The following is a 25,327-nucleotide window of genomic DNA, read 5'->3' on the forward strand; positions in this document are numbered from 1 at the left end:
ATCCTTATCACCAAAGAGGAAATTCAGGGACACGAAAGCTGTATAAATAAACTTGTCACTTCTTCAGTTATTTGCTACTCCAAGCCAGAGCTTTTTTGACGATTTTTCACAAATAATTGTTTCTCTGTTTAAAAGATATAAAAGCTGCCTGATTTGGTCACTTTTCTAAGCCTCATTCCATGTTTTGGTTTGAGTACTACCAATTTCAAACCAGACTTTTGCTGTGTGCACAATAAATTTTACTAATTACCACTTGAATGATGCATGGGTTTGAGTTTTGCTGTTCATGAACCTTTGACACCTTGCAGTTTCTCAAAGTGTCTACTGATGTTGCCCATGTCCACAGGGCAACTGAATCTGCAGATGTGGAGTCTACATGCTTTCTGGAGATGTGTTGTTTATGTATAAAATGCAAATGGTCATATGCAACTTCCTTATTTTCCCATTTGGACATCAACTTGTTTTGTTTACATTGTTTTTCCTGGCTAAAGGCTGAACACGTCCCAAAGGTCACAGTGAAATTCCTCATTCTGACAGGCAGAAGAGCAAATTTTTGAATGTCAAACACACTTTTTGATAGTCTGAGTTTGTCTGTTGTCCAATGCCATTTCCCTCACATATCTACAGAAGAAATCTGTTTTCCACAGCGTGAAAACTCAGTCTGGAGTCCAGTCATATGCACGTTGGCCTGCACCAGCAGTCAAGTTCTTCCATTTCTTTCCTCTCAAGGTCTAGAGCATTATGAGGAGAGTAAGGTGTCGTAAGGGGCGGGTTACAATCACATGAGGGAACAACTGTGCCTTTCATATTGTGATTCCAGCTTGACTGTAAGTCCACCCACATCTTTTCAGCACTGAACATGCAGGATGGGAAGTTACTCAGAAATCACAGTTGCAACTCCTGGGGGCAGTGATGTACCCGAGAGAGGTACAGGGGGGAGGGCAAAGGCGGGAGGGCCCCACCTCAGGTATAGCTCCTAATATCTTTGGTTGTAGGAAAATTAAAGAAATAATAAAACTGACTAACAGCCAGTTTGCTTTTTATTATCAACATACACTGTCATTCTAAATGACGTCTGTGGTAAAATCTTCCTCCCGGACTGTCTCCAGGAAAAGTCCTCTTCTAGGGACTTACGTCTCTCTTTGTCCCTGACCCTACTGAGCAAGGGCTGCTGTTAACAGAGACAGGCAATGGTGTTATCTTCTGTTGCTGTTGGGAGTGATATCGAGGTGATATCTAGGACGCAACAATAAATGTGGAGCTCTAATAAGGGGCAGCAAACCCATTGCTTCCCTCTTCCAGTGGCTCTTCCACGGCGAATCCGATGCTCACGTCCACACCACAGGCAGCTCCACAAAATTCTTTATTTTTCTGGAATCTGATTAGGAAAATTGTCTTATCAGGGAGTAGGATACATTTTCATGGTCATGTTTGAAATTAATGAACACTCATCCTTCAGGATCAGGCTTCTCTCTGAGTGTCGTAACACCACCAAAAACCCAGTTTGGTAACCAACGGCCCCATCTGAATCTGAGCTAAAGCTTTTGGAAAATGTGTAACTTTGTGACAAACAATGTGAAAGCAATATACCACTGAGCTCATTCAGAAGAAATAGACCATATATATATATATATATATATATATATATATATATAAATTTTTATATATATATATAAATTTGAAGAAGACCTTGACAGGAACATTTCAGAAAAACAAACTACTATTGGAAGGAAGGGAAGAAGGAAAGGAGAGAGGGAAGGAAAGAAAATGTAGGAAATCCTTCCATCTTTTTGCAGGGCAGACTGACCTATATTACACTTGGATTTAAGAAGAAGAAACAAAATTAAATTAAAAGATGATTTAAAAAAAAGTATGGGCTACTTCTTCCTGAATTTGAAAATGTTCATTTAAGCGATTGAAAATCAAATGTGCACAGAGCGCCATGTCATCTTTGTGCATTGGTTCAGTAAGACTCTGCCTGCACCGTCCTGTCTTTTGGCAGGCGGTATTTCATCTTCAGCGCAGCTAGTCCCCTGTGGCCTCACTATTCCAAGTATTTTTCCAGCCTTTCTTTTTTCCAGACCAATACTAAAGCTTGCCTCTCCTTGTGCACCGGGCCACTCCCAACGCTCGGCGACTATGCGTTTGACACTGCGTGACCAGTGACCAGGAAAGGGAGGCTGAGACTTGAGTGGGGAATCAGAAGCTGTTCTTGGTGGGATGAAGCAAACCATGCAAATGAACCCCATGAACTCAAGTTCCAGAAGATCCTGGTAATGAGACTGAACCTACATGCCAAATTTTATGCACAACCTTATATATGATGAATTTTAAGTTATCAATTGAAGAAAATCCTACCTAAACTTTTTACAACTTTTATTAAGTCAAGATAATTGCATAAACTCCTCAGGTCAGTCATTTCCACCCTATATAGATATGAAGGTCAGAGATAGTGGATTTTCCAGCAGAATAATGCTTACGTATTTGTAAGCTATTGAAATGAAGGTAATTTTTAAAATATTAAATATCCCTATACTTCTTTTGTGTACCATTATAAAGCTTTTAGCCTAAATGAATTACAAATTAGAAAATCAATTCCTTTGACAGATTATAGCTCTATTTTTCATTCAGAAAGCATGGTCTCCAGAAACTAATTTGCTCCATACATAAAACTCAGCACCAGGTTATTGTCAGCTGTCCAACATCCAAACATTCCCTCCATCACACCATGTTTCTTCCTAAAGAAACTTTTGTTTAAAACAAAACACACTAACAAAATAAACCCTACCAAATATGCCACATGGTGACGCTCTCAGAGAGGGAGCTGGCCCCATTCCCAGCCCCCTAGTGAGCCCAGATTGGTCTAAACTGATTACTGTGTCTTCATTCCTCTCACCAGTGACTGGTTTAGACATGGGCATGGGGAATGACACTCAAGAGCAAGTTTTTGGGGGGTCTTCTGGGAAAGGTTTCTCCACTGTTAGAAGAGATGCACAGAAAAAGGCAGCCTCTTTGTCCTCAGGGTCTCATTTCTCCTGGATGTGTTGCCCACAAGAGTAAAAGCCTTCTGGTCCCGAAATAGGCAAAGCAGAATGAGGGTGAGGACCTGGATTTTATTGTTTTATTTTTAATTTTTTAAGATTTTAAATTGATTTTTAGAGAGAGAGGAAAGGAGAGGGGAGAGAGAGAGAAACAGGGATGTAATAGCAAAACATGGACCAACGGCTTCCTGCATGCCCCCCACAGGGGATTTAGCCCATAACTCAGGCATGTGCCCTGACTGGCAATCAAACTGGGACCCTTTCAGTGCTGGGAAGATGCCCAACAAACTGAGCCACACTGGCCAGTACGAGGACCTGGATTTTTAATGACATCCTTGAACCTCTAAATTAACCAGCTCTATAATTGCTGTTCTTCTGGACATCTTATTATGTGAGATAAGAAATGTCCTTATTACTTACACCAGTTGCAGCTGTAAACATACAAAATGTTAAGGCCAAAATTGCCTCCAAAACTTTCTCAGATGTGCCCTTCCTATATACAAGTCTGACCAAGAGCTGTAGATGATCCAATGCAAAACCCTTAACAAGCCTGACCAAGAGGTGTGGGTGATCCAATGCAAAACTCTTAAAGCTATCACAAAATGAGCTCAAAGAGCATTTTCCGAAATCCCCAAAGCCAGCATTGCATAAATGCCAGTAGCTAAATGAGTGCTGTGTGAAATGACAGAAGGGCATCTGATGTTTACCTTGAACACATAATAGGAATTTTGGGTAAACAAGGCAAGAGAATCCAGGAAGACGGTGAGGGATTTTGCCACCTGATCATTGAATTTGTCCCCTCCCCTCTCTGGGCATATGGCTAACCTGCATTATTCAGCATCTCTTATGACTAAATTCTAATCAGAGGCTGTAAGAGGAAGTGACACATGCCACTTTACAAACTGAGCCATAAAAACCTCCCAGGTTTCCCCCCCTTTCAGCTAGCTGTCCGGGAAATGACCTCAGGAATGGCCTTGGAAGCTGTGAGTTGAAGGTGGATAGATGACTTGTGGAACTGAAGGCTCTGTGCTCTACCTTTTCCAGCCAAGCAGGGATATCCATAATGGACTGCTAACGGAGAGTTGTACAAATGTCTATTGTTCTTTACTGCCAAGTTTTAGAGGGTTATTTGTTGCAACTGCTAGTATTACAGCAACAGATAATACAGTATTGTTACAGAGTTCTGGTGAATAGAGGTATGAGTGAATTAACAAGTGGGCTAATATAATCCAAGTTCACAAGTAGGGAAGCAGTGGATCAGAGAGTTGGGTATCTTGTCCAAAGCACAGAGGTGGTAACTTTTGGAGGTTTCCTAGAACTCAGCTGCTCCCTATCCAAGCTCCTGTTCTTCTGGTGTCCTATCCTGCAAAAGGACAAGCAGATAAAATCCAATTTGCTTCCAAGTGCTGAGAAATGACATTGACCAAGATATATCAAGGAAGACAACTCCTGTATGAACTGAACACTATGGATTTTTGTGTTGTTACTGATTGGTTCCTAAATGCACTGTGTTCAGCTTTATATTGAGCCTTATTTAAAATAAATATACTAGAATTATGTCATTGATATCCACTGCTGTCTTTGTGGAAAATACCACTTTGTAGTTTGATTTGGAATATTGTTAACATTTTTCTTTCTTTAAGCATGTAACTTATCTTTCTAATGAATGCATAATACTATTTGGCATCATCTATGCATGGTATAAAAATTAAGGATCCATTTTTTTCTTCTTTCTTTTAAACTTTTTTTTCTAATAAAATATTAGTATGTTTTTATTATAAAATAGCTATTTAAAAATCACCCACTGAGCCAATTTTTCACCTTTGGAGTGGGAGGTTAAAGGTAAGTAAGGGGAAAAGACCACAATGATCCATGTTGCAATAGATTAGAGTTGGAGATATAACTATAAACTCACATTTAGCTTCATACAGATACGGAGAGTTATATAAAGAACTATTTATGGATACACATGTACACAGATTAGTATTTCCTTGTTTTCAGCTGAGAGGACTTAGAAGCAATAACACCACACAGCAAGCAGCACATAAAGCACCCAGATCTTTGTTTCTAGCACCATTTTCTAATGAAAACAAACCAGGGCTCCCTGGAGAAATGGCTGACTCTAGGACTGGAGCAGGAAAGATACAAGATGAGCCTGGAATATCTCATAGTGCAACAAAATAAGGAATAATTTCTTTCAAGCACCCGACAATAATGGGATATGTCAAAAGGATATAGGAGCCAATCGGAAGAGCTCCCAGTAATAGCCAACACTGGAAAAATTTGAGCAACAAAATATCGAAGTATAACCCAAAATATAAGAAAATGCTTAGAAATATCCTTGAGTCAGTACTAATATAAATAGAGATTGAAAAGATAAAGTAGACTAGAATAAAAGAGTAGAATGGAGTAGAATAGGACAAATCTCCCATGCAGAAGAATTCCAAATAGCTTATGTAGACCCCCATCCTCAAGGAGGGAGGAGGTGGAGCATAGCTCCCACTCCTTAAGTGTGGGCTGCACATAGTGACTTCTTTTCAAAGAGGACGCTGTGGAAAGAGGGGTAGAAGAAGGGTAACTTTACAGTGGAGAAAGCTGACAAATACTGCTTCAGGCAGGTCATCAAGGTTCACGTCAACAGTAATATAGACATGTTGATAGATTGTACCCTTGATATGATATAATAAAAAATGCACTTTACCTCTGCCTTATTCCTCCCCAGAACTCCTAACCCCAGTCTAATAATAAGAAAAACATCAGATAATTCCCAACTGAGGGAAATTCTTCAAAATACCAGACCACTACTCCTCAAAACTGTCAAGGTCACCCAAAACAAGGAAAGCCTGAGACACAGTGACAGCCAAGAGGAGCCTAAGGAAACTTGATGACTAAATGCGAAGTGGTAGCCTGAATGGAACCCTGGAACCTAAAAAAGGATATTAGTAAAAACTAAGGAAATCTGGATAAAGTAATTACTTTAGTTAATAATAATGTATGAATATCAGTTTATTAATTGTAGCAAATGTACCATCCTAATTCAAGATAGTAATAATAGGAATGGGATGTGTTGTACAAGGGTGCTCTGTGTGCTATCTTTGCAACTATTTATAACCTAAAACTTCTAAATTTAAGAAGGTTTTTTTGTTTAAAAAATCATCCATGGACCCTAGCTGCTTTTGCTCAGTGGTTAGAGCATTGGCCTGTAGACTGAAGGGTCCCGGGTTCAATTCCAGCCAAGGGCACATACCTTGGTTGCAGGCTTGATCCCCAGCCCAGGTTGAGGCTCATGCAGGAGGCAACCAATCGATGTCTCTCTCTCACATTGATGTTCCTCTCTGTCTCTCTCTGTCTCTCTCTCTCTCCCTTCCACGATCTCTGAAAAGCCGTGGAAAAAATATCTTCAAGTGAGGATTAAAAAATATCACCCATGATCCCATAATCTAGCAATAGAAAGAAACATTTTAACACAGATTTTATTTTTTCCAGTGTCTGTTTTTATTTTTCAAAGTGGCTTCATGCTGTACATACTTTTTCATTTAACATTTAGTGGATGTATTTTCATGTCATTATAATTCTACAACATGATTTGCATTTACATTAGAATAGTTCATCTTAAGATGCATCACATATTTAGTCAATTATCCATTGCTGTCTTTATTCTTCTCGAATTCCATTGAATTTATTGGGGAAGGAGATGTGGGAAATGGAGGCTGTAAGAAGAGAGGAAGCAATTTTGACCTATTTGTTCATTATGAAAAACAGAGGGGTGGGCCTGGTCCAACGTAGCCAGGGAAAATGCAATGGGACCTGGTCATTGGTCTCAGCTTTGCAAATAACTTGGAGCATGATTAATCTCACTTAACCTCTACAGTGCTTAGTGTCCTTACCTATAAAAGTAATTACATAATTTATTCGACTGTCCATTCCTAAAGTCTATTGGTATATATTTTGCAAAAAGACCATTTTTAGAAAATTTCATGTATAGAACATGACTGAGCATACTTGATACAAAAAAGAGGGTGCAGAAAATGGATGATACATACATTTCCTTTTTGCAATATAGCCAAAAACAATTTCCCATCATGTTGCAATATAATGGAATATATTATATGAAATAACATGAAGACCTGACAATTATGCGGAGGGGACGCTTCTCACTGAAGGAGAGGGAGGGCTAGGCTATAAATGTCGAAAGCAGGTTGAGTTCAGCTAATCACAAAGAGGGGGCTGTCTAAAAATAGAATGGGTTTCCTAGAAAAATGAGTGGTCTCTTACATGTGGAGATTTTGCAACATGGTCTCAATGGAGAATCATCAGGATATTTTAGAAGCAATTCCTGCCCTTGGTAGGAATCAAACTGATGGTCTCCAAATTCACTTTCCATTTTAAAAGGCTAGAATTTTTCTTTAATTTTAGGTCTAACACTACCCTTTAGACTACTGCCCATAAGCACTGCCCCTGTTTCTGAGTTCTCTGCTGTCTCACTGGTCTCTAGATGACCGAAGAATAGATTCCACTAGCAAAAATAAAGGAGTATGTGTCCTTTGGTTTGCCTGTGTGCAAGGATGGGTAGCTCTCCAAGCATCTGATAAAGAGCAAGTCCTGTCACTGTCACTAAAGTGTGAAGAAATCATCTCTTGAAACTCAATCTTCTCTATGACATCACTGCAAAGAGAACAGAGATTTGGGGAAGCAGGTCTCCGGTTCACAATCAAACTTTAGAATTTGTCCTCAAGATTTCCTGCTATACTTTGCAGAACACAAACTTGTGAAAACCCTAATAGGTAAGAAATAACCCACGCAGAGAGAACTTATTAATATACAAGCTTTTGAGGTTGATCTGATGCAGGTGACAGTTCCTCACCTTCACACTTTTGTGTACTGAGGGCGGGATCGTACCTGGTGAGAGTTTTCTTTCCTAAATGGTGAAGGTGACTCACTGTTTCACACAGCAAGCGACTCCAAGGTGCTTCCCCCTCCCCATCTAGCCCTCTTTATTCAGGCAAGAACTGTTTTCAGGGGTGCGAGGTGGAAGAAAAAATGGGGGAAGAACTGAAACCAGCTCTTAAGAACTTTTTGTCCTAAACTTCAAAAGTACAGAATGTAAAAGCAATATTTTATGAGAAGCCACATATTGCATGTGGATCCCCACTTCCAGCGTGCGCGCGCGCGCGCGCGCGCACACACACACACACACACACACACACACACACACACACACACGAGGCTGCTCTTGGCAATTGCCACCCCTCCAATCTCCAGAGCAAGGAGGGGATCCCTAGAGCCCAGCGCGCCGCCGGGAGGATGGGGTCCCCGGCAGCCCTCGCTGCAGCGCATCGTCTGCGGAACGACCGCGCGGAAGGGGTTGCGGGGGAATCCTTTGCACGCTCGGTGGTAGGTTAAAAATGCAGCATCATCCCCCCTGTTCCCTTTCTTCAGCCGAAAAGCAGAATTGGAGGGCACGGGGAACCCGGAGGGGCACATCTGGCTGCCGGCTGAAGGAGCTCCCCGCCCCCCCCTCCGTCACCCCGCCTTCCTCGGGCTCTAATTGCCTCCGCTCCAATGGGCCAGCGGCGCCCGCACCCATTGCCTCTCCCATTCACTCCAGCGGGGAGGAAAGAGGGAAAACAAAACTCTAAAAATAACTGTCAGCATCTCCAAAAAAGAGAAGCTTAGTTGCCCTTCCCCCGCCCCCCCGCCCCCCCCAGTCCCTGGCACTCCGCCCCCCGTCCCCGCTCCGTATGGGGCACATGTCTGCTTCTTACAACACCGAGGCACATGGTTCCAGCTGGGCGCCAAACGCCGCCAGGACGGAGAGGAAATCCAGCTCCGTGGGACGCTCGCGCCGAACCGCCTCCTGCGAGGGAGGCCGGGGACTGCAGCAGCGGGATGAAGGGCTAGACGGCGGGACCGCGGCTCGCGCGGTGAGAGGGGCGCGGGCGGGCGGCGGGGCACCCGAGGCCGCGGGGGGTGGGCCTGTGCGCCCCCGCGGCGCCCGCCGCGCGCCCCCGTGCGCCCCCGCGCGCGCCGTGGGCATTGGCGCGCCTCGCTGCAACTTGCTGCAGTGTTTGAAAGAGTAGTAGGAGCGCATGGAGGTGGGGCCGGGGAAAGACCCGGCGGCGCGGGCGGCGGCGAGCGCGCAGGGGGTGGGCCGGCGGCGCGGCGGGGGGCTGGCCCCCGGGGGGTGGGATGCCGGAGACCCGGCCGCCGGGCGCTTACACTTGTCACATGTGCTTTTTAAGACGGCCGGGAGCGCCCGCGAGCTGGACCTGGTGGAGGATGCTGCTGCGGCAGGTGCTTCGCAGAGGGCTCCAGTCGTTCTGCCACAGGCTGGGCTTGTGCGTGAGCCGGCACCCCGTCTTCTTCCTCACCGTGCCCGCCGTCCTGACCATCACCTTCGGCCTCAGCGCGCTCAACCACTTCCAGCCCGAGGGCGACCTGGAGCGCCTGGTCGCTCCCAGCCACAGCCTGGCCAAGATCGAGCGCAGCCTGGCCAGCAGCCTGTTCCCCCTGGACCAGTCCAAAAGCCAGCTCTATTCGGACTTGCACACCCCCGGGAGGTATGGCAGGGTGATCCTGCTCGCCCCACCCGGGGATAATATTTTGCTTCAGGCTGAGGGGATCCTGCAGACCCACCGAACCGTGCTGGAAATGAAGGTGAACCACAAGGGCTATAATTATACTTTTTCCCATCTGTGTGTGTTGAGAAATCAGGATAAGAAATGCGTGCTGGATGATATTATTTCAGTGCTAGAGGATCTCAGGCAGGCTGCCGTCTCCAATAAGACAACAGCCAGGGTGCAAGTGAGGTATCCCAACACTAAATTAAAGGTATGCTCCTCCTGCATGCTTCTGCCAATTAAAGAGGCAGCACTTCATTTCTTGCCCTAAACAAGCAAAGAAAATGCAGAGGTCTCATCCTTTAAGACTCAGAAGCGGATGCTTCTTTCATTTTGGGGGTGGGGGGTGGGGTGGGGGAAAGATGGGCAACTGAGTGAAGAAAACAGGCAATGAATGAATGACTAGATATTAAGAAAATTCAAAGCCAAACAAAACAAATGCCAAAAATGAGGGGAAAACGAAAAAAAAAAAATTGTTTCTGAGACCCTGCAATTACATCTTTGTTCAGGGTTAATAAATCAGTGAATGGAAGGGGGCGGGGGAATCCTGAACAATTTGGGGGATTTCTTTTCGTTATGGGGCTCGATGTATTTCTTATTACTGATTACACATCCACTTGGTGCCATATCCACCTATTTGCATTCTCAGCCTGGCTTGATTTTCACATGCAGGGAGTTTATGTCTCGGTGCCCTGTGTGAGTCTGTGTCTGAGAGCAGTGGGTGTGAATGGAGTTGGGATTCCAGGAATTGTGTGTGTGTGTGTTTGCATAGCAAAAGAAGCAGAAATTTTCTCTGTGTGAAAATGTGCAGCTGACTGATGTACTGGTCTATGAGTCTTTCCTCCCATTAAAATATCCAAACCAAAGCAAGGTTATTATAATAGCAAAAGGAAAGAAAAAAGTCCACAGTCAGCAAAAACTGCAAAGAATGGATATTTCAGCGCTAAATATATTGTGCTGTTTAAACGCTCAATTCGAATTTTGTTGCTCAAATGAGACTTCTGAACTCATCCTACACTGTCAGGATTGAGCTGCTGCAGGCAATGAGGCATGCAGTCTCCAGGTGACTGAAGTTTCAGGGACAAATGTGACTTCCAAAAGAGTCACTGCACCATTTGTATGCTCGACCCTCTGCAGGGTCAGAAGCTGCACAACCAAGGATTCCTAAGACAGGTGTTTCCCCAGAAGAAGGAATTTTCTTCTAATGTGTGTTAGGATGTGTGTGTGTGCTCCCCATGGGGATAATGGAATAGGAGGAACCCCAGTTTCAATAAATGGATGGCCTAAATATAGGAAATCACTAATATTTCTGTTTATCTGATACAGTGAGCATCTATACTCACAAAAAATAATTTTCTCAGGATTTTTGAGATCCAAAGGCTCTTTTTCCTGCATTGAATGAAGATTTAATGCACTTAGAAACTAGAGATTCCTCAGGAAACCTCATCACTTGCCTCCTTTTAACATGTCCTTATTTAAATGCATCTGGAGGCTGACAGCGTTTCAGCCCCTTGTTTGGTTGAACAGCCCCTTGAGGTTTAGTGAAAATGGACAGACGATTCATCAGCTTGAAATCTAGGTAAGGGCTTGTCTGCTTCACACTTATTGAAAGGAGCATGATGAATATATGTGGTTGGGCAGCATGCTGCTCGTTTCCTGAGTCCTTTACATAAGCACTATTGCTTGCTAAAGAAAAGGTTGTGGTGATTGATCTTCCCAGCCTATAGCCTTTTAACTGAGTTCTTTCCTATGCCGAACATCTGGTGTAAAGAAAGGTTTGAAACTGTGTTGTGTTTTAAACTTCAGTTTGTTTTCCCTCTTGAGGCTCGTTTGCGGTTTATTGATATGCATTATTATTTGGGTCCTTTATTTCCTTTATTCAGCAGTATTCTCTAGGTGTAAGAGCTTTGTCCAACCAGCCACTGTGGAAATTTTGTTTATCTGACAATATCATTATGACATTGTAGTATAGACCCCTGAGGCCTTTAATTCACTCGTTTAATTATCATTAGTTGTGCTCCTATGATTTACTAGGTGCTCCTCTCAACACATGAGACAGTTTGAGGCATGAAAATCAAAGTTCTTACCCTCATGGGGCTTAAAAGTAGTAGATGTCAGTGTTCTCACCCAGAGTTACCCTTAAGCAGGGACTCTGCAATTTTGGGGGCCACCATTGAACCAATACCATGCTAGGCCTATAATAGGGTCTCCGTCTAAACTTTTTGCCTGATTGGTTGGTCGATCTGCATCTTGGTTGGAGTCAGTGGATAATCACAAAGCAATGGAGTAGTTGATTACGAAGGTCAGTGTAATAAGAGTAGAATTATTCCACTAGCGATAAAAAGAACTGAATTATATATTGGCTCTATAAACTGCATAGCCCTTATTCTGCTATATTCTAATGTCAATGTCTCCTCAAATGTGCTGGCTTGACTCCCTCTCCATGACATCAGTGGTGTCCTTAAGCTATGTTTGGGTAAATGAATCCTTTATGAATCTTCTGAGAACAATGGACCCTCTCAAGCATCCAGATGTAATCGCACACAAGCTAATGTAATATAAAATATAATTGGTTGAGGACCATGGACACTTAGAATCCTATCAAAGGACCTCAAATTACTTTCAGGTTAAGAACTCCCTGGCACAGAGCAAAGTGAGATGGCCTTTCGTTTCAATTTCATGTTATTTGGAAATAATTTTAACTCCTGTGTGGCAGTGATATTCAAAGAGTGTCCCTGAGATGCTGACGCAAGCTAAGGTTTGAGAACTTCTGGCGTATGAGACGAGGGAAATTTTTATAGGTACATTTTTTGGCCCTTGAATTCATTCTGCTTCCCTCTGTTATACTTGGATCACCAATCTTTCCAACTCTGGACAGTATGGAAAATTTTAGTGCTGGAAGATTCTGTTGGTGGGCAAAGAATGACAAGTGGAAGAAAAATGCAAATTAAACAGCAGTGGCTGGATAATATGAGCAGGAATTGGCAATCTCTTGACACCATACAGCTTAGAGATAGTCTGAAGATGTATAAATACTGATTGACAGAAAGGAGTGGTCAAAAACCTTACTTATGACAATCACAAGGGCATCTTCCAAATATTATTAAGACACCCAAGTAGTCCTGAGCACAGAAAGGTTTAGAACTTCTGATCAACATGACTATCTTGACAAGGTGATTCAGACAAGCAGGGACACAGAAAGTTGCTGGTATAGGATTCTAAACAGAGGCTCAGATAACACTGGCATGAAAAAAGCAGCAGTCAGCTTAAGATAATGCTACAATTCAAGAAATGAAACATATACACATTTTCAAAAGCTGTGTAGAAAAGGGTCCAAAATCTGAAATCCCTACACCTAGATAGTATGAACTCTATTATTGTTCCTATCATTATAATCTTTATGTTGTTATATCTCTGAATAGGCACACAGGCCATATCTTATATTCCTTCTGTGCTATTCACATTCCTTCAGCCCACCCTTGTCTTGTTCTTTGTAGATGGTGGTCACATCAATGATAAGTCTGTTGATTAATTTGTACACTTATACTGTAATATCACAAAATCAGCATCACTTTTTAAACCTCTGTGGCATGCTTTTGTTTTAAAGGCATTCTCTAGATTTTCCAGGTTTCTATAAAATATTTTTTACCCCAATAATTTGGAAGTCCTTTTTTCACCTATTAAAACACCCATTTTGTGTAAGTTAATACAATGTCGCCAGACTGAATTTTTTAGTTAAATACATAACGTATTGTTGAAACTAGTTTCTTGATTAAAATGAGACAGGCACTCAACATCATTAAGTAAGGAACAACTCTGGACTCCAAAATGTATTTTCATTGCAATTCAAGGGGCTCAGGTGGTTGCAAGTAATATTGTCCTACCTCTTAGGTAGGCCATCATGACCACACTTTCCATTCTTTATTTTGGCCACAGTAAAAAAACAAATAAAGAAGCAGACAAATGTGGTCCATGGCAAATGGTGAGAAAGGCATGGCATAGATTTGATTCCCCAGGAGCCTGTTCTTCCTATTAAAAATCCATTCATACCACACCTCTGGACACATGTTTAAGTGGAGTGTATGTGCATCAATGTTCCACATTTAAGAATAGGAACAAAGAAACACTTCCTGCTTTTTAAACAAAATAAAATGTTTCTTTGGGTACATTTGGAATGCATCTTCCTGGTTTGGAAGATGTTGCCATTAGTTGTTGAGATTTTTATCTTAATGGAAGGGCAACTTGAGCCAACATGGAAATTGAAGACTAACGTTATTTTTAAAGACTGTAAGAATTATTCCATATACTTCTTTCCCTAATTCATTCTAAAACCTCATAAGACATCTATGTCAAGATCTTCTCTGGTATTTAGATTTAAGCTTACATTTTCTTTTCTATCTATTAATAGGGGAAACCATGACTACCTTACTTAATGCTCAGGTTGTGTCCTAAGTCAGTGTTTTATACATACCGTGTCATATTTACAAGTCTGGGCCAGAGGGAGTCTTTATTTACGTTTTAGAGGTAAGGAACTAAAGACCAGGAAGTTAAGTGGCTTCTAGGACCCCCAAGGTTGTACACTTCGAAGCTGGGATTTTAATCTAGGTCTGTCTGGTACTAAACTTTATATTCCTAACCACAGTACTATGTTAGGTCCTAGTACCTCCTGCGCCATTCTTGGTAGCAACAGCCCTTTGTACTAAGAAAGAACAGGGCTGTAAATCCCAAGCCATGTGAAGTCCATGTAAAAGACCACGAGCGCTCTTTCGCAGCAGGCCCCATGCTCGGTCAGAGAGACCAGTCCTGAGGATGAAGGGAGGCTTCACATCCCTTATCTTCCGTAAGGGCGTAAAACTTCCACTAGGTGTCTACTGTGAAAACTGCCACAAAGAGTTTAGCAAATTCCTCACTGGCACATGATTTCACCTTTAGTGTAAAATCGCATCAATTCAGAACAAACTCGAGTGAGGCTCCAGGATCAACTGAAAGTGGGAATCGTGTAATGTGACCCAAGGTTCTGAGCCAGGGACTTGTGTGCCAGGCAAGCTTGAGTATTTCTATCTTAAGTGGGCATCAGGAAAAGAGGATTGATGAGATAGCATCGGATAATACAATAATGCAGTGAGGACTAAGCTGAGAAATATTCAGGAAACCTAAGCTCTAACCCCAGTTCTTTGAGGAACAGTTGTGTGACGTTAGACCTGCCCCATCACCAATCTTTAGTTCTAAGATTCTTCTGTAATGTTCCATCATGTAGTAATAAGTACCACCACAGTAAAGATTTTTCTTGATTAGAATTGAACTATGCTGTTGAATGGTGTTAACCACAGTTTCCTAACTAAATCGTTGCACATATATTTCTTAGCCACTGTAGCAGGATATGTTTGTTTATTAAATTTTTCAGAGCACACAAATAGGCAAAAGACCTGCTTGGTATTGGGATCTAGATCCTGCTCTTTGATTCCAACAAAAAGTTGCTTTAAACTGAATTACATAATTTTTGTATTTATGTTTCTTTCCATTTTTGAAATTCAAGAATTGAGGGAGGGTTTTTAAAAAATGGAACATAAATGGTTCTCTCCATTGTTCTCATTTCCTTACCATCAGCTGTTTTGATGGCCTTTTCCTCAGTGGCCCAGGATCACCAGTGGCTTGGGTGTGGAGTGAGGAGAACGAAAAGACACACACAGCAGGATGAAAATGTAGAAGGGACTAAGGCCCCCCTCCCCCCTCCCAAAAAAACCCACTTCTTTGCTTCTCCTGCTATGTTAAGCACTAGTTAACTCAAACATTTTTCTTTTAATCAGTTCTATTTTAAACATCATTCTAACTGAAACAAGCTAGGATGTGCTTTTCAGAATATATTGTGTTTGGAGAATATTTTTTATTTTAACCCATTAGTTAGTACACCTTGATTGGACCACCTTGCTTTGAATTCAGCTTTAGAGTTGGTCGGCATATGTTTAAACCTTTCCCAGACACGTCCAGACTTTTCTTTGTCCCCTCAATAGAAACATTGTTCAAGAGGATTTCTGGAAATTCCAAGATTCTCAATTTGCATAACACAGCTCTAGACTGGACAGCAGGTCTATTTCTTCCCTAACTCAGCCCTCCCACCCCAGGGTGCAATCATGGGTGTGACTCGTTTCTGTGATGGTTTGTGACCGTGCCAGGTGGACAGGGTTCTCTTCATCACAGCCCTGGCCCACGGAAACGTTTAGGCGATACTTGGAACTTAAGAGCATGCTGAGTTGCATTGCAAGCCACAAAACTAATTTGACACAAAACAAATTTTGTCATGTTTTCTAAGACCTTGCTTCTCAAACTGTTGTGTATGGACCAGCACCAGCGACAGCACCTGGCAGCTTCTTAGAAATGAAAACTCCCCAGGTCTCAGCACAGACCTACAGACCAGAATCTGCATTTTAACAAGCTCCCTGGGAGTTTGAGAAGCTCTGGTCTAACACAAAGGTTGACCTTAGTCATAGCTTGAGTTTAAAGCAACAAAAGCACCATAAGAAAATTGAGTAATTGAGCTCTTAGCCATATCATTTAGTGGTGTGGTAGAGACACTGAAGAAACCCCTGAAGAATTATCGAGCAGCTGTTCTACACCGAGAAACCTTCAATCCTATCATCTGAAACTGAGCCTGTCACCTGGTTAAACTTAAACCTGATTACTGTTCAACATTTTCCAAAAATGTTGAAGTTAAATCTACCTCTGTAAGAAAAAAATATCAGCAGCATTTTTCTCAAGCCTCTTTGTAGTTATTTCACAATAGTAGCAACATTAAACCCGAGTTAGACTAATTATGTTAATATTACCAGAAGGCAAGGTATAGGAACTATACATAGGAGCAAGAGTATTTGGGAAAATGAAACACAATTACAGTGGTGTGTATTTTGAAAGTGGCCCTGCAATCCACGCTTTCCTCAGACAGGATTATTATGGCAGAGACATTCATTGAAATCAAGGCTTATTCTCTGTCATCCAGGGGAATTCAGGGCTTCTGAAAGCTACCTGATGAGCAGCACTCAAAATGAATGGACCGTATTTAGTTACAGGATTTGTGTTAACACAGCCAGTGTTTTCTCTCCAGAGCTACCCTCTCAACATGGAGAGGCCACACCTGGGCCACTCTAAGTTGGCTGTCTCAAAGGCTGAAGGCACAGTACAGGCTCTGGGTTTTGGAAAGCGGAAACCTATTTAACGGGTTCTCATAACTTCAGAAGGTCTGAAAGCAGCTCCAGGTGTTCATGGCAGATGGACGCCTGACTGGCTATTGAGGATTCAGCCTCAAAGATTACATTCCCTTTTGAATGTTCAGTCTGTTCTCTTACCCCACCAGGTCTCTTGATTACATAGAGGGAGAGAATATTCAGTTCCGATTTCACTGCAGGCTGATTGTCACTGCAGGTCATACTGATGTGGGCAAGACATTCATATACATGTTCGTTTGGGTGACTATTTTAAGTGTTTGCTGCGTTCCAGGCATTGGAGATTCAGCACAGAACAAAACAGATGTGGTGCTTGCTTGCCCTCCAGGAGCTTAAGTCTAGTGAAAAAAACAAAAGTCACATAGGTAAATTCATAATTATGGGTTATCATGGAGGAAAATACATGGTGGTGTGAGAGCAGAATACCAAGACTTGGGGTTTTAGAAATGACTTTCCTGAGGAAATGACTGTGAGCTGAGATCTGAAAGGAGTTCACACCCTCAAGAGTGGGTTAGATGGTAGAAGCAAGAGTACAATGGGGATGACATGGTCCCTTAGTTGCACCTAGCAAAGACCACTGTGGATGGATGTTAAAGAGTGACGACGGTGAGGGTGCCAAGGCCATGGTAAGACTTTCTTGTGAGTTGGTGCAACACAAGCTAGAACAGAGTCTATGAATCTAGTTTTTCTAGGTTTATATCTTTGCTCTGCTCCATTAGTTCTGTGACTTTGCACAAATACTTTGACTGTGTAATTTAGTTCCTTCATCTATAGCCCCCACCTCTTAGCACTGAGTGGGTTAGTGAGTTCATGATACCCAAAGCAGTGCTTCTCAAACTGCGTCAGCCAGAGATTGAGATGGTCCGTGAACTACCCTCTGAGCAGAAAGGGAATACAACCTTAGAATAGCCCTTGATTCGTTGTAAATTCTTAAATGCTGGTGGTTTAACTCCTTGAGCACTGATTCTCTGTCCTTATTTAGAATTGGTTAATTGGCTTTCTTGTGAAATCATAGTTTGATAAAAAACCCTTTTTCCTTCAACCCTCAGAGCTGAAAATCTATCATATGGTAGTTGTTAGTATTTCCTTAGTAAGTGCAGAACGAGGGACATAAATCCCTCTGCTTTTTGCACTAAAAAGCTTGAGCTGTGTCCAGGATTACCATTATGAAAGTGACATCTCTTTGCTAAGGACAGCAAAGGGCAGATAAGGAAAGCGTGGTATGTGCTTAGATGTTCACTGTGTTTGGAAGTGTCGAAGAGGTTGCATTTTTGTGATGTCTCAATAGATCTAGTCTTGACCACTTTCTCCCCTCTTGGCTTCTGTGACATTTGGTTTTTCTTGTGTGTCTTTGTTGGTTCTCTACTTCTTGCTGGCTCACTGCCCTCACTATCCCCATGTTTATAATTGTTCCCATGAAACAGTCTTTTTCATTGTCCGTTCTTTCAATATTCTCATTCAAGCCAAACATCTATTTCTCCCATGTCTGTAACTTTTAATGGCATCTCTATTCTGTCATTTACTCAGGCTCAGAATCTCAGTCACCTGTGATTAACTCCCTCTTCCTCTCCAACCCAGCCAAGAAATATACACAAGGTAATACCTAATTAATAACCAGGTCCTGTTCATTCTACAGCAGAATTTCTCAAAATGTGTCTTTGCATCAACAGCATCCCCATCATCTGGGAGCTTGTTAGAAATGTAAATTCTCAGACCCCATTTAAGATCTTTTGATATTCTGGGGCTGGGGCCCAGCAAGCCCCCTGGACTATTCTGATTCCTGCTGAAGTGTGAGAACCACAGTTCTACAGCATTAGTGCTTCCATTCTGGCTGAGATAGGAGGGAGCTTTAAGAATGCTGATGTCATGGGTCTCATCTTCAGAGATTCTGATTTAATTAGTCTGGAAGAGAATGGGCATGGGGATTTTTAATGCTCATCTTTTGCTTATAATGGATTAGCAAGGGGGGAGGGAACCAAGGTCTCCTTTTCAAATTTCTTTTCCTTTTCTTTCTCACTGTCTTTCCTTTGAGTCTTCATTACCTATTTTATTTATGTGATAACCTAACCTCTCTCACATAATTTCTCACACTTGGAACCTAGCCTATGTAACAAGATCCTTTGCATTTCTTGGTTATATTTTCCATTAACCAAATCTTGCAAGGGCTTTCCCATTGCCTAGAGAAGAAATTATAAACTCTTGACCATGGCCACTGAGAACTTTTCTTGGCCAGGTCCCCAATTTTACTTGTAGTTTCAGGTTGCAATACACCATCTATTGCAACCAAACCAAAGTAAAGCCACCCCTGTTTTTACTTGGGAAATTTCCTGTTTTCTTACCTCTATTTACACTTTTCATTTTACTTGGCATTTCTTTTACACTGTCAAACTCACACACATCTCTTAAAAGCTGAGGCCCTAAAGCTACTTTTTCCATGAAGCTTCTCTAAGTGCTTCCAAAGATAGAAAATACTTCCATGCATTTTGGAGACACTTTGAAAGCAGTTCCCTTAATCACAGTATAATTTGTATTATAGATTTGTCACAAGTCTGCTAAAGTATAACTGCATGTGCCTAACAAACCAGTAGTCTGGTAGCCTTCCTTACATAAATAGATTTGCCTGGGAGACGCTAGCCAATAATGAGGAGGTCTGTAGGGCAAGCCCTTGGGGCAAGTCGCAGGGGGACAGAAAACAAGCCCATCCCAGTCTCAGTCTGACCTTCTTAGGCTGTGCCTCAACCTGAAAGGGAGATGGGCACAGAAAGACATTAAAAACTGTTTTCGTGAGTGGTCCTGAGATACCTGAGGCACAAGCAACATAGGTTTGGGCTTAGGAGACAAAGAGCCACCAGAACAGGGAGAGAGAAACGCTTTTCCCACAGCACACACATGATTTCAGTTCAGGTGAGGCCGACAGGTATAGCAAATAAAAATACAGGACACCCAATCAAATTTGAATTTTTGGATGAACAAAGAATACTTTTGTAGTATAAGTATGTCCTAAATATTGCATTTTTAATATAAAATTTAGATTCAACTTGGTGTCCTGTATTTCATCTGGCAGCTAAGCACTCCGAGTTCGCAGAATCACATCTGAAGACCCAGCACAAACATCCAAGTGTCATGGGGATCTACTCCAGCTGTAACTCACAGTAGTGGCCATCGGTCAGGGGCTGGGAAGGAAGACCACGAAAAGTCTAGTTGGGAAAGAGTAAAGATATCCTAAGGACTCCCAGAAATGCATGGGTGAGAGTTTGCAGAGGCCAGATTTCCTGTCCTATTCAAGTGGGGATGTAAGCGAGTGAAACTGAAGTTCCTTTTAATATGTCCTCATGTGTATACTCTGGCCTTAGGAAACCCAGGCTACATTTACAGTTTTAATAGTCCTGAGTGCTTATTTGCTAGTGAAATAAAAATGAGTGAATAAATGAAAAATTTATCCAAAGACTACACTGGATAAAGATTCCATTTAGCAGGAATGTCTTTTGTTTTATATTTTATCTATGAGAAAATAAAAAATATTTATATACTAAAAACTTAATTAAAGAAATTTAATAAGATAAATAAGTCCTAGAGGATATAAATAAGTACAACATGGTGACTATAGTTAACAATACTGTATTGTACATTTTAAACTTGCTAAGAGAGGAATGTTAACTAAACTTAGTGTGGTGATCATTTCACAGTATATACATCTATCAAATCATTATGTTGCACATCTAAAACAATGTTATATGTCAATTAAATCTCAATTAAACATTTTAAAGAGAAATTACCCATATTAGCCAGAAACTTATCTATATTAAAACAGTCATTTATTATGATAAATAACATTATTTAGGTCGCCACTGGGGTTCAGGAGGTTTTTTCTTTTGTAGTAAGGGCTCTATCACTACTCAAATTTAAAAGTTGTTAGATTGGGGAGAAGATTATTTATTTAACTGCCCATGCTTGTCATTGGACTGTATAGGAGGATTGAGAATTTCATAAGCAAAACCATTAGAGGTCATGAAATGTAAAGGAGATGATTTTATCATTTTTATTCATGCAAAGGCAGAGATTGAAATTAATTTCTTAAAACATAGGGAATTGTGTAAAAAAGAAGAAAATTCCCCCTCCCCTTTAAAAAAAAAAAAAAAAAAAAAGGAAGAAAAGAGATGATGGGTGCAGATTAGTGGAAATCTGTCGGCTGGGAATGTAGCCCCCAGAAATCAGAGCCGGTAGACAGGCCAGGTTCCCCTTTCCATGTATGAAATGTTGCAGTGGACACGGAGGTGCAGCTCTCTGTTAAATATCTGTACAACAGCAGCCATAAAGTATATGTACTAGTTAGAACCCGTCTTACTTTCCCTCAAGATTATGAAGCGCGGGGATCCTATCTTGTTCACATTTGCAGCTTGAAAGAAACGTGGGAAAAGTCTAGCCTGTCACTTCTCCCTTCCCAGGAGCCAGGGCTCCCTGATCTGTGTAAAGCGTTCCTGGGGGGCGAGGCAGGGCCTGAGCAGCTGAGCATGAGGACAGGCCTAGTGGGGCGCCAGTAAGTGCCCCCCGAGACAGACGCGCACCCTCTTAGAGCTCCCAGGGGGGCGAGCTCAGGGTCTGAACTAGTTTATGACCCCTTTTCAGAGGTAGAGCAGCTCTCTAAGGGAATAGCACATAAAGCCGGCACTAGAGCTTCGCTTTTATTTTCATTTCATTCTTTTCAACCATTTTTACCTTGGGGATTACTTTTTAAGGAACTGGGTTTTTTCTAGACTGAGAAACTTGTGACTTTTTTATTTTATTTTATTAACTAACCACATCTTATCAGCATGTCTCTCACTCAACAGTGTTCAAGTTTGTAATTTAGCTGACTTATCTCAAAAGTTGTTTATAAACTGATGTGACTCTGTCTTGTTCCTGATCGAATAATATTTTGGTGATTGATAACTAAATTGATAAGAGACCCTCACTTCTCATCTTTCCCTCAGTTTACTATCCTTAAACCTTATTGATGATATTAAAATTATAAGCATTGACAATTTGGCCAATTTAGCCTAAAACAGTAAATGTTTTTACTGTGGTGGGTTTTATTTCTTAACGAATTGAGATAGGGGACTGCTTATTGATTGAGTCCCTCTTTTAAAATTTGTAAATAATAGCCCTGCCAGGTAGCTCAGTTGGTTAGAGGGTCAGTCCAATATGCCAAGGTGGGTTCAATACCCACTCAGGGCACATATAAGAAGCAGTCAATGAATGCATAAATAAGTGGATAATAAAATCAATGTTTTCCTCTCTCTCTCTAAAATCAATCAATAAAAATAATAATAAAATAAAATTTATAAATAATGAAGAAAAGGGCACTAAAAGGGAAGCAGACAAATCTATGTTTGAATTTAATTTCTTCATTTACTAGCTGTATGACTTCAGACATGTTACTTAATGCCTCCGCCCCTGTTTCTTATATGTTAAAAATAGTATTACTAATATCCATTCTGCTGATTTTTAAAACTTCTGGCCCTTTGTAGTTTCTTAATGAATTGTAGCTATTCTTTCTATAAATCGAGCATTATAACAACACTGAGGAATGATTAGAGAGCCAAGTAAAAAATCACTCACAATCATACCACTGATTCTATAAACAATTATTTTCATTTTTCACTGCAAACTGTACAGTGTATGTCTTATTCAATCCTGTTTGTTTTCATTTTTTCACGAGCATTTCCATAATTATCATTTTATTCCTTGCTTGAAATTCTGGTGAGTGACTCTGACAGAATTTATTTAACTGTTCATTTATTGTTATCTTTGGAATATTTCTGGGGCAGTGTTTTTGTACAATCTTTAAACAAGCATAAGGAAGAAAGCAAAATATTCTGGCTTGTCAACAGAAGCGGTAGGAGAAGAGCCTTTTCTTATGTGACTTAAAATGTCGCTTTCGTAAGTCTGTGCACTTATGAAAGCAAGATACAGATATAGGTCAACAAGTTCCAGGGGAGCAGGTGTCCTAAGAAAGCGCTTGGCTAAAAATTAGAAGGGCCTGGTTTATTTATAGACCCACTCCTAAATGCTATAAATTGCTTTGCTAAGGACCACATCCAAGACGAAGCTTCTAAGAGTTCCTTGTGGCTTATCCTACTATAAAGTAATTTTTCCCTCTTTTCGCTTGGTTTAGCTCAGTGGTTCTCATACAAAATACTTCAGGAACTTTCCAATTATATGATGCCTGGGGCCCTTCCTCAAACCAGTTGAAACACAATCTCTGGGGAAAGGGCCCGAGAATTGATATTTTTGAAGCTTTTTATATGATTCCTGTGGATAACCTGATTGAGAAACACTGAAGGACCTTGGTCCAGAAAGAGATTCCCCCATCCTTCCCAGCTGCTTCGAAGTGTAGATTGAGAGAATAAGGGAATAATCTGATTTTCTTGAGCCTCAGCATCAAGTCGAGTCTGGGGTCTCATGGGGAGAGCATTCACCCTGATACCAACAATCCCCCTCACCCCACCAGGTAAACTGCCTCCATGGAAGCTCTGTAGCTAAAATGAACAACTCATTCTTTTCTGTGATTCCCTGATCTGATACTGACTGGCCAGAAATATGATGTCTTAATCAATTTGCTGTGCTTCAAAGATGTCCTAGATTGCTAGTCATTGGGAAGATATATCCCTTGACACTTTAAAAGGCATCACTACTTAATACATTTCTGCAAGGAGATTAATAAAGAAAACCTTAGGCACATAGTAAATATTTATTATTATGGTGATAGAACCAAAGGTAATAAATCTTGATAACTCCAAGAAGTATAATACTAGGGCTTGAAATAGATTCAACTTTTTAAAAATTGTTATTAACGCCTTGATTTCCATGTAGATAACCTAAATTCCTTCGTATGCTGAGGTGGTCAGTGTTGGCTAATTTGCAACCAGTTTGTTAATGCTATCCTTGGTTAGCCCATCCTCTTGATAAGCACATAGAAGATAAAGAAATATGTGCTGTATGAATGGCTTTTTAATTATCACATTTTGAGTATTAAAAGTGTGACATTAAAAAATTCAAAAATACTCTCAGTCTTAGCTTAGCCAAAATTCACTCACTCTCCAGCCAACTCCCACATCTATCTTTTCACCTGTGAAAATAATGTTAAATTTCTTTTCTAGGCATATGAGTTCTCAGAAGGTTAAGTACTAATTTTAGCAAGCTTGTGACTTCTAACTCATTCATATGTGAATCCTGGCTTCCCCAGACCAGTGTGGCAAGTCAGTCCACATTAAAACAGTATTAACACAATGTCTAATTAAAGGAAAAGTATGTTCATTAAAGTGCAATAAATATTGAAAGTAATTTCAGCTACGTAGGAGTCATAACAGTCTAAGTGCCCTTCTTGGGTCAGTAGAAAGCTTTTCCATTAGCATCCTGGTGGGTTCGCAAATCTTATACTCCCTCTCTTATTATTTTTAAATGGGAATTATAAATCACTGATACAGTGAGGTGAAAGGATGTGCTCCTAGTCAGCAGGAACGATGTGATGTGCATCACTGGCCGCTGGTAACTGGAAATTATGCCTGACACAAAGAAGGCCACTGGTTCCCCATTGCCACCTTTATATCAAATACCTTATCCTTGGCAAAAAAGTAAAAGCATTTTACAAAGTTGAATCCATACTCACCTTATATTTTGCAGAGCCATATAAAATAGGGAATTGGTTCCTCTTTTATTTACTGTTTTAAAAACACTATTAAGTAATTGTGACATACCTTGAATGAGTTTGACGTAAGCATCGTATTATGTGCATATATTTTCACAAGGCTTTATTGAGACAGATTTTGGAAGGTGATCTGATCTATACACTTCAGAAAGCCCTGTTACATATAAATTGCTTTAATAACCTACTCACTAATTAGTGCCTCTCCAGCCCTGGCTAGTGTGGCTCAGTTGGTTGGGTGTCATCCCACACACTGAGAGGTCACCAGTTGCATTTCTGGTCAGGGCACATGCCCGGGTTGTGGGCTCGATCCCCAGTAGGGGGCGGGCAGGAAGCAGCTGATCTGATCAATGTTTCTCATGGATATTTCTCTCTTTCTCCCTTTCCCTCCTGTCTATCTAAAAATCAATAAAAAATGTATTAAAAATATGTTAAAAACATATTAAAAGCACTAATAATAATAATTAGTGTCTCTCCGGAAGAAAATTATTCCTTAAATCTCTTTACATCAGGGATTCTATTTATTCTTCCTTAAGTAAAGGAGAACCCTGGCCATTACTGTCATTTTTGAACGATTTCCTACCTGTGACTTTGGAAATGGTCATTATATTCTCTTGGCCTTCTCCTCTCTGGCTGAATACTCTCTCACACATAGACCTCATTCCCCACCTACCAGCCTTCATGGTTTTAGCAAACTTTTAAGTTTGGGAAATTGATATGTCTCCTGAATCTTCAACACATATTGTGTCCTTTATAAAGATATAC

At 41.1% G+C, this 25,327-nt stretch overlaps 1 protein-coding gene across 2 annotated transcripts in view; it reads left to right on the forward strand.

Moving 5' to 3' along the window:
• The first annotated feature begins 9,269 nt into the window (after positions 1–9,269).
• Positions 9,270–25,327, forward strand: part of PTCHD4 (patched domain containing 4) — a 176,068-nt gene continuing 160,010 nt past the window's right edge. The window contains exon 1 of one of the 2 annotated variants that reach the window (XM_087817441.1): positions 9,270–9,872. In XM_087817441.1, the coding sequence (XP_087673567.1) occupies positions 9,270–9,872 (603 nt within the window). The remainder of the gene's footprint in view (positions 9,873–25,327) is intronic. The other variant, XM_016212799.2, reaches the window with a different exon arrangement.

The sequence above is a fragment of the Miniopterus natalensis genome, chromosome 5, assembly GCF_054644295.1.
Source record: "Miniopterus natalensis isolate mMinNat1 chromosome 5, mMinNat1.hap1, whole genome shotgun sequence".
NCBI lineage: Eukaryota > Metazoa > Chordata > Mammalia > Chiroptera > Miniopteridae > Miniopterus > Miniopterus natalensis.